The sequence below is a fragment of the Lissotriton vulgaris genome, chromosome 1_1 (assembly GCF_964263255.1).
Source record: "Lissotriton vulgaris chromosome 1_1, aLisVul1.2, whole genome shotgun sequence".
In the NCBI taxonomy this organism is placed as follows: Eukaryota; Metazoa; Chordata; class Amphibia; order Caudata; family Salamandridae; genus Lissotriton; species Lissotriton vulgaris.
This window is the reverse complement of record NC_141685.1, coordinates 81375180-81385808: the sequence shown is the minus strand read 5'-3', so window position 1 is coordinate 81385808 and position 10629 is coordinate 81375180. Positions and strand designations below refer to the sequence as shown.

The 10629-nt window shown below is 39.4% G+C and overlaps 1 protein-coding gene across 1 annotated transcript; it reads left to right on the top strand.

Annotated features, from left to right (window-relative positions):
- Positions 1 to 1235: 1235 nt before the first annotated feature.
- LOC147737433 (uncharacterized) lies at positions 1236 to 6723 on the top strand. Its single transcript, XM_086929466.1, has 2 exons — positions 1236 to 1341; positions 1521 to 6723. Exon 2 carries the CDS (start codon positions 2369 to 2371, stop codon positions 3839 to 3841), a length of 1473 nt encoding a protein of 490 aa, XP_086785592.1. The 5' UTR covers positions 1236 to 1341; positions 1521 to 2368; the 3' UTR covers positions 3842 to 6723.
- Positions 6724 to 10629: the final 3906 nt, after the last annotated feature.

Sequence of the window (10629 nt, the reverse complement as noted above, 5' to 3'; positions counted from 1 at the left end):
CATAGAAACAGAGCATTACATGGGTGCGTCAGTAGGACCCCACTCCAGTGATCCTGATGCAAAGATCTCATCAGGCTATTGATCCTTACAACAGGGTGCATCGCTACCACTGCTCTAGCTGTTAAACCCGTGACAGTCCTCTGCCTTAAATAAGGGTACACTTGGTGTGACCCTCCAGGTCACAGGCCCGGTCCAAGACCTCTCATAGTCCCTTGTTACAAGTTGCACAGTACTGGGGCGGCAGAAAATTCTCACATAATGGTTTCCTTTAGTTTGTGATAGATTTCCCCAGTAACGTACAGGTGCAAGGTGGACGCCATTGAATGGGGAACTGCCATGAGGAGCAAATTTTTCTGGTCTTCAAACCACACGCAATTTGCCATTTCATAGGGTTTTTCTCACTAATATTTACCACCTGTTTCCAGCAGGTGGTAGATACATTCATGTAGTTGGTTTTGGGGGTGTCAAGAGTAGGGGAGGGAAGGGGAATCTGGTCTAACAGGGCAAAGCATTGTGTGTTCCCCCAGTTAGAAAAAAAGATAGCACAAGTCTTGGTTGTTACTGCTGCAGACAAAGTCTTTTGCAGCTTTTCCGTCAAATGTTTCCATCTGGAAAAATCGTGTCAGAAAAACCTAACAACTGATAATCAGCTGGAATAAAATTAACACATGAAAGTACACTTTAATTTCTTTGCGCTTCAGTTAGTTGAGGGATAGATCTAGGCATAGGGCTCGCATCACACAATAGATTATCGTGAAGCCGAGGCCAAAAATCAAAAGTCAGGATAACAGATACATGCAGTTGGCAACTTCGACAGGGGAAAACGCCCGTTGTCAATGGAGGGGACATTCCCAACCCAGAAATCTACATTACAAATGAATGAATAGTATTTTTTTTATAAATAGATGATTTGTGCCAGTCCATATGACTCTGGGATACTGCGTTACAACTCCACAGGGTACATGTAAGTTATGCGAGTCTATTAAAATGTTGGAAATTTTACAAATTCTCACTCTTACAACCGAGTGCTCTCAGTTTACAATTCTTCGCTCTTCTGTGTCGGAAAAAGAGCTAAAATTTATCAAAGTTCTCCAATTCTGCATTCATTTGACTTGTAACTTATATTTTTGGAAATTTACTTCTATTAACTGTTTAATTTTAAATCTACAGGTGATTGAAATTATGTGCCAAGAACGCAAGGTTTAGCGCTAGGCAACTGAATGTCAGTGCCACAAGGAGGATTATTTTGAAAAACGGAAGGACATCCAGCATTTTAAGTTTGAAGAATTTCTAAAATCTAGGTGTTGCGCTGACCTGGGAGCTGAGAAAAGTGCTATACCTGTAAGTGAAGTCTCTAATTTTGCATTTCATTAACCCAGAGCAAAGCCATATTTGTGCACACAGCATCAGAAATAATGTTGAAAGACCACTTCAGCATGCTCATCTGAAATATTATCAGAAAGACGAATTGCCTCAGCATGACAGAATAAATGTTAATCTAAAGCCTCATCTAATTCCAGAGAGGAAGCACACGGTGCATAACAGAAAGTTATTGCAAAAGGTTTCTTCTACATACCATCATAGAAAAGACGCCGAAAGAAGACTTTGAAGCCGACACATCCGACAGAAAAAAGCACTGAGATTAAAAATCACTCTTGCTCAACAACCGTTTTTAACCAGTGAAAACTCGAGACTATCTGCCTCTGGATATAACACCTCAAACCACTCGCCTCTCTTTTGCAATTCCCTTAAAGATACACCACTTCATTGTGTCCATGACCATCTCAAATAAATGTTTCCTTTTTATTGTGTACTGTTCTGTGATGACTCTATGTAAATTGGATTAGCATTATCTGTTGTGCAGGAGTATATGTAGAAGTGTTAAATATAAAAACTGATTAAGTGAACACTGGGGAGCTATATCTAATGTGAATCCCTGTCATCAGAACTACAAACTTTGCTCATTGTATAAGAAGGTTAAAAGGAACTGATGTTCTGCGACTGGTGATCCACAATAGTACTGTGCACTTTCTAACGCCCTCGGTTACTGCCATTACGTCAGTGCAAAATGGAACTTAACATTTAATCATTAAATATCCAACTAACACCTTTATCACTGCTTTGCTAAGAACCTATACAAATGAGTGTGAAAAAAACATCAGTCACAAAATAAGTTGCTGCCGGAGAGGTCATAACCTGAAGACCATTATCTACAAGAAACCTTTCAACAGGTGCTTATAGGGCAACTTCCAGACAAATTTTGCTCAATTCAAGCGTTAAGGAGATTGCCCATGATTTGTTTCAGAGATTAATGCTGACCATTTTCTAAACAAGCCGGACTCCAGGAAGGATCTGGTTCACTCCAAGCATGGCATATGAGCAAAAGAAAAACAAACTTGGTGACATTAGCACTAGAAATAAATCTTGTAAAAACACAGACTATGAGAACAAATTCAGTGTTCAACCCAGCCTCACTCAACACAAAATAACACAAGCTGGGGAAGAAAGATTTAGCCATAAATCTCATATCACTGAACATGTGAGATTGCTCACTGGGGATAAACGCTATCAGTGTTCTGAATGCCAAAAATGTTTCCGCAATAAATCGCATCTAATTGAACATGTGAGAATCCACACAGGGGAAAAACCTTTTCAGTGTTCTGAATGCCAGCAAAGATTCTGTAGCAAAATGAATCTTTCTCGACATGCAAGAACCCACTCTGGGGAAAAACCTTATCAGTGTTCTGAATGCCAAAAATGTTTCCGCGATAAATCATATCTAACTGAACATGTGAGAATCCACACAGAGGAAAAACCTTATCAGTGTTCTGAATGCCAGCAAAGATTTTGTAGCAAATTGAGTCTTTCTCGACATGCAAGAACCCACTCTGGGGAAAAACCTTATCAGTGCTCTGAATGCCCGAAATGTTTCAGTGGCCAAAGCACTCTCACTCGGCATACAAGAACCCACACTGGGGAAAAACCTTATCAGTGCACGGAATGCCAGAAATGTTTCATTGACAAAAACACTCTCACTCGGCATACAATAACCCACACTGGAGAGAAACCTTATCAGTGCCCTGAATGCCAGAAATGTTTCAGTTACAACAGCAAACTCACTGAACATACAAGAACCCACACTGGGGAAAAACCTTATCAGTGTTCTAAATGCCAACAAAGGTTTTGTAACAAACCGAGTCTTTCTCGACATACAATAACCCACTCTTTGGTAAAACCTAATCAGTGCTCTGAATGCCAGATATGTTTTACTGTAAAAAGCAGTCTCACTCGGCACATAAGAATCCACACTGGGGAAAAACCTTATCAGTGCTCTGAATGCCAGAAATGTTTCAGTGAAAAAAGCAGTCTCACTGATCATACAAGAACTCACACTGGGGAAAAACCTTATCAGTGCTCTGAATGCCAGCAAAGGTTTCGTAACAAACCGAGTCTTACTCGACATGCAATAACCCACTCTTTGGAAAAACCTTATCCGTGCTCCGAATGCCAGAAATGTTTCCGTGAAAAAAGAAGACTCACTGAACATACAAGAACCCACACTGGGGAAAAACCTCATCAGTGCCCTGAATGCCAGCAAAGGTTTCGTAACAAATCGAGACTTACTCGACATGCAATAACCCATTCTTTGGAAAAACCTTATCTGTGCCCCGAATGCCAGAAATGTTTCAGTGAAAAAAGAAGACTTACTAGACATACAAGGACCCACACTGGGCAAAACCGCTATCACTGCTCTGAATGCCCAAAACGTTTCAGCCGTAAATCTCTACTTACCGAACATGTGAGAATCCACACTGGGGCAAAACCGTTATCAGTGCTCTGAATGGCCAAAACGTTTCAGCCGTAAATCTTTTCTTACTGAACATGTGAGAATCCACACTGGGGAAAAACCTTATCAGTGCTCTAAGTGCCAGAAACGTTTCAGAGGTAGAGACTGTTACAAGCGCCATAAGCAAACACACACTGTCCAAAATAATTTGCTCTGATTGCCAGAAAAGATTCAATTTTAAACGCAGTCTCACACTACATGAGCAAACACAGACAGGAATAAAACATTACCAGTGCTCTGAATGCCAGAAATGCCTCTTTGATAGGCATAGCCTCACTAGCCATGAGAGACTCCACACTGGGATGAGTGCTCTGAATGCCAGAAAACCTTCAGAGAAAAGCGCTTTCTCACTCAGCATGAGAAACTCCACACTGGAGAAAATCCTTATGCCAGAAAAGCTTTTATCTGAAAGACAGTGTTACATGTCATGAGAGATCCCATACTGGGGTAAACATTATGAGTGCTTGTAATGCAAGCAAATCTTTGCTTACAAACTGCTTTTCATTCGACATGAGTGTACTCACACGGGGGAAAAAGCCTGAGGGTGTTCTGAATGTCAGAAAAGGTTTATTGACAAATACAATCTAATTCGACATGAGAGAACCCACACTGGACTAAAGCCTTATATGAGCTCTGAATGCAAGAAATGTTTTAGTCAGAGAAGAAAGTCAGTCTCACTAAACATGAGAAATCCATCCACACCAGGGGAATAGGAACCCAAATCAATCCTGAGTTGCAGAAAAGCTTCTAATGCAACCTGACTTTACATAAAAGAGCAAAAATTGTAGTTGCAATAGGATTTATCAATATAAATCTTGCAGTACGACTGAGGCTACTGGTGTGCAACCTCAAATGAAAATTGTGGGATTGAAAATAGTCAACAAATTGCCAAAAAATGAGCAGTTTGAGTACCTGAAAGTTACAAAACTTTCAAGGTCACTACTCGATTCATAGAAATGTTAGTGCTTGCAAAATCAACTAATTGCCAGAATATTCACATTATTTCTGTCTAAAATGTACGAGAACCAAAAGGCTTCTACTCACCATTGTTTGTTTACATAAGACTGAAATATATATTTTGGGTGCAGTGTTTTGTAAACTTTGTTAACATTATTGAATACATAATTTTCTTGATGAGATACAACAGCAGTAAAACATACCAAACAAGTTATTTGCCTTTGATAACGCTGTTTCTGGTGGATACTCCTTTACCTGCTAATTCCTCACCTTGGGAATATTCCCCAGGCACCAGACTGGATCCTGAAACTTTAAAGCAGTCCCGCTGCGCAACTCAGTGTCAACATCTTTCTGCTCCAGAGTGACAAGCGGAGCCACATATGAGCACTAACCATTCTCATTGTGAACAACCTCAGGGGTTCGTGGGTTCATTATCTCACAGGAATGTATCACATATGCAGGCCATGTGTAGAGGTTAATTCACCTTTTTTAAATGAACAAAATTCAGATGAGTCCTTTTCCACTTCTAAAAATTCAAATTGTATTCTCAGCAACAAGTGTATATATACATTTCTGAGTAATGTCAGCGCAGTGCTCAAGCTGAAAGTGATATGATAAAACAATCAGATCCACATATTATATTCAGAAACAGGAATGTGAATGACTTTTGTACAATACAATTTAAGCAAAGCTGATTCTCAGGAGACATAGGTCATGTGAAACAGTCCCTGAATAGTCGAAATTTCGACTGTTTTAGTTAATCATCATGGTCTAATCAGAGCGGTACATTGCTGACTCGCCCATATACTTATCACACTCTATTCTATACACCTTAGTAAGGAATCTTCTGTTTCACTGGCCAGTGTACTCGGTAGGAAGTCAAATTCAACTCCGCAGTTCCAAACACCTGTAGCCAGTGAATCCTCTGCTCGCTGTCAAACAAGTTCAAGTATGTCACGTCCTGATGAGGCCCTCATAATTGACTGTGTTGTCCATGAGAACTTGCAACAGTCCCCCTCTGTTGGTAGGCAGGAAGGCCTTCAGCACCATTCGAAATGCTTGTAACTCTAACAGATAGATGTGGAGTTGGGCCTCTGACGGTGACAAGGGTTCTCTAATATCCATCTCTCCCATATGGCTTCCCCAACCCAGAAGGGATACATTCGTCTCCACTGTTAAGTCTGGGTAGATTTGCGAGAGTGGTCTGCCTCTGACACAATTTCTGACACTGGAGGAAATGTTGGATCCTGCCTACAACAGGGTGAATTCGTGTCAGAAAGTACACAATAAAGAGGTATTGCAGCTGCGCCAGCTGTAGCAGCAGATGACTCAGTGGCGTGTTGCCTCCAGTGTCTTTGTGTGCCATGGCCATGAAAGAACTGGAAGACTTGGGTTTGCAGCTGGGTCTGGCGTTGGCAGTATTGAAAAACGCTTCCGTAGTCACAGAGGGGACTTCACGTTGAGACTTCACCACTACGAGTATGTGGCAGTGGAGTACGAGATGAGAGCAGCACCACACAGGTACAACCTTCTGTGAGCATTGCTGATCCTGACATCGATGATAGCAATCATTCTCACACATGCATTGCTTCGGCATTTTCAAACTTGGTCGAACTTTCACCTGATGTTGTTGACCAATTTTTAGCGAGTCTGTCTGATATGATGTTCTCTCCAGTCAATGAGGATAACTTTTAAAAAAAAACAACACGCACACAGCATTCCCTGAACTCTGAATTTGGCCTTCAATTTGATAAACACAGCCACTGAAAACATTTGGAACTATTTTTCCCCTGAAAGCGAAATTATTTTTTTTTCACTTCCAAAATATTTACCCTTTTTCTGGTACATGTACTCTGCTTAAAGTAGAACTATTCTTAGAGAACAGAGCTTCCATTTTTAGGATACTAGAGACAATATTTTGCCTCTAGCACATGTACAGCATTTGTATAAATATGTGTCTCGACCTTCTTTTCTGTATTCAGAGCCATTTCATGTGTAATTTTCGCAATTCATTCAGCTGATATATATGCATTTAACTGAATGATGACACTGCTTGAAAAGCGTACAGTACCAATACTCATTTTCGTGTATTTACCATATACCATTTCAAATGCGAATTATGTATTTTTGGGTGGGTTGGAAAACACACATGCATTGTTATATGTTTAATATTGGTTAGTTTTAGTAATGATGGACATTAATACGGGGAGTGGGTGTTATGTTTCTATCTAGGACCCTAATTCGATATTCCCGATTTATGCCCTTATATGGTTATAATAAATAATATCCTATTAAAGGCATAAGAATCATATCCATATTTAGTAATAGCCCATGCAGTCCAAATACGGCAAGGCTACTCCCCTAGACTCCTAGAAAGTACAACGCGTTCTTTAAACAAACCAAGCCTTCAGCACCCCGGGAAATCCCCCTGCTCTTGTTTTGATTTGCACAAGAACTCCTAGAGTCCAGAAAGAACTGTTAGTTCTTAGTGACGTCTTATGTCCAACCTTACGTCAAACCCGGCACCTTTCAGGTATAAATACACCAACGTTGCCTTAAGCAAACACACGGTGGTTTGGAGCAGAGCGGCTATCTACTTGCCCGAGAGCCCAGCTGATGCGAGAGCCCACGGAAGCCGCCCCTCCCTTTTGACGCACTGAGAAAGACGCTATCTTTTTCTCCAGCCGAGAAGATTCCAGCTCCGGTGTTTCCAGCCGCCCTTGCGGGTTGCTGGGAGATCGAGTCCTGAAGAGAGAGATACAAGACCTCCCACATTCTATTACTAAGGTACGGAGCTGACTAAACCCTTGAGAGAATTCTTGATTCAGATTCTTGGCAAAACCAACTTAACTTAAACTGCTACTTACTTACTCCTTCCCACGTATTAGGCTTAGGTCAGGTACACTGGGGTAGGCGTATTTAGAAGCACCAGTTGAGTACGTTAGTCAATGTTTTTATGTATGTATACATTTTATCAATTTTAAAGTATCATATGGCTAAGAAACCATATCAATGCTTTTACAGTATTATTTCATAATACTACTTTTACTGTACGCACTTTACTTCATGTTAAGTATTCCAATTGTGGCATTTCATTTCTCTTGCATGAGAAAGAAGACTGCTCAATAAATAACACCTTTTATTGAAAACGCCTGTCTCTCTATTTCTCTGCACTCTGGTGAAACTAAGTATGCATGATTGACTGAGTAAAATAGCTGTCTATTGTTTTCACATGACTCTAGAGATACACTCTTATTCTGAGGGAGCATAGTTGTCATGTTATATGGTTGTCAGAAGCTAATCCCTTCTTGTCTAAGTCCGGAGAGTTAACTCTTTCCTGAAGATTCGAGAAAGTTTCTAGTGACCTCTGAGCTAGCTGGCGAAACTAATTAAGTCTAATATAGTCAGTAGAGACCTAGTCGACCTCAGTCCTACGTCTACACTGCTGTTTATATGATTCCAATGCGCAGAGCCTATTGGGAATATAGGAACTACACTACATGGCGCCCAACGTTTGGTAAGGCGATAATCTAACGCAAGACACTAGAGTAACTCAGTCGTGCTTTTTCACACAGAACCCTTTTACCGTAAAAACTCCAAAAGACGTCTGGAGTGGGTAAAAGGTTCAAATCTGCCGGAACTTAGTAGGAAGAGATTCCTATCTATTAGTTTCTGGTTTAGTCAACGTTAAAGGATACAGTGTTCCAAAATATTGTGCACCTAATCTTTGTTTCCTTGAAACTTGATCTGCAACAAAAGCTTTCTGTTAGTAAAAATTACAGTAAGTGAAGACGAAACAGAGAGAGCTAGAATAGCAGCTCAGCTCGTAGTGGATGACACAACTATCCAACAGAATGACCCGGATGCTATATTCACCCCGGTAAATGTAAGAAGAACTATAACTAAAAATCTTATAGAAAAAGGAGTATCACCTGAACTATGGTTCAGGTGACTAAAACTGCATTCTTTACAGATAAAATCAGAGCAGCTGAAAACTCACCTAAGGAAATATTTAAAACAGTTAATTCACTTTTATCCTTAGGTAATAAAAATGTAGCAACTCCCAAAACAGATACTACGCTAACTCGGGTATCTGGATATGATAAATTATTTGCAACTGCATTTGTGGTGAAATACCTTTGATGTGTCTTTGCAACTCGCAGTTAAGCAGGCGATGCTCCTTTCACTCATCCGCCAAATTACACATTGCAATGAATCGCTGACACCATATTGCATGTTGGAAAACCTCAAAAGACATTATTTATGGCTGCAAAATTCACACTCTTGAGCTTATGCTACTTTATTTGACTGTGGACAAGGTTTAAGCTAAGCTCAAACCATAATCATTTGTAATCAAATAGGCATCTGTAAAGCTGAGCTGTGAGTGGCATGTGGCCGAGGATATGTATTCTTACCCCTTAATTGTACATTTGAGCACAGAACATTCCTTGGAAAATTGTGATCAATTAAGGGAAATACCTCTGTGTGCTAAGAAAATGCATTTAGTATAACGGAATGTTAATTATCCTATTTAATACCTTCTCATTGTAGTTTTTTTTCCAGAAGAGAAGTCTGTTAATTCTACCAGATTTGTGACACCATTAGAAATAAGAAAATAATGTATCTTTACCAGATACGTTTAGCAGTAAATTACGTTAAATTATTGGACGTAAAATGTTGCATGTATAACTTCTAGGAGAGAAATGAAAATGTTGGGTTTCTTGGACATAATTTGAACTTTTTTAAAGATGAAATAAGCGCTATAATAGTTTTTTGTAAATGAACCCCAATGTGTATCTCTACAATAACATCTCTCTTAAATCAAAACTGCGCTTGTTATAGGGAGAAAGCTAAATAATCTAGCAGATCAGTATTTTTATTAGGAAGCTCAAGTTAAAGAGTGAAAACACTTTTTGAGAGTTCCCTAAAATTTGTGATAAAGTTATTTCAATATGTTTGAAAAAAAGAATAGGTATATTTCATGACAATATTGAAATGGGAACGAAAATAACAGGAGCAAATATTTACATCATAGGACAAAAATATTGGAGACTAAGGGCCTGTCACCCAAAATATAAATTCCTTTTTGTTCTATGGCATTTATATTTTGGCGGAAGGGATATCCGTCACCAGTGTGATTGAGTAAACCATTCGCTCATACCTAAATCAGGCCCTAAATCTCAGAAATATAAAATATATTAAACCTCCATCAAAAATAATACATTTGGTAAAAGTGGTTCCTTTTGAGGTCAGCAGACTACCGTTTCTGTGATAGCTTTTAGATAAAGGAATCTTTCAATTTTTTAAATGCAGCCCATTTTCCTTTCACATTCACAAAGGTCCCCTTGGGGACTCCTTCCCGTTTGCTACTGGATTACCGACTCCTAATAATGTTTTGCAACCTACGTTTGGTCGCAAAACTTAATACATACCGCAAGGATGTATTAAAGTTTCAGAAGGGTATCCCCCTTCCAAATTCTAAATCCTTAAATGGGCTTAGTATATTTCAAAAAGGGTTTTACAATTGCAAACCATGGGATTTACCGAATCAGGCGTTCGTGAACGGTAAAACCCGATGTTTCTAAATTGTCTCCAAATTAAGGTTGCTAATACCATTAGTTGAGTTAGTAACCTGTACACCTACCTATGTAATATTAGTATTGCTTGAGATCAAATGAAAACCATCTCGCTTCACTCTGACACAATACTTATTTAAAGACAGAATTTCTGACATCAAGCTTTAATGTTTTGTTAAATATGTTTCTAAATGTTGTCACAAACAGAAAAGTAGCTAAAGTTGTCTCTGGGCCTTCAACATAAGATAT

Bases quoted from the DNA above. Each gene is read 5' to 3' on its own strand.
- LOC147737433 (XM_086929466.1), top strand. From the start codon at position 2,369: ATGGCATATGAGCAAAAGAAAAACAAACTTGGTGACATTAGCACTAGA.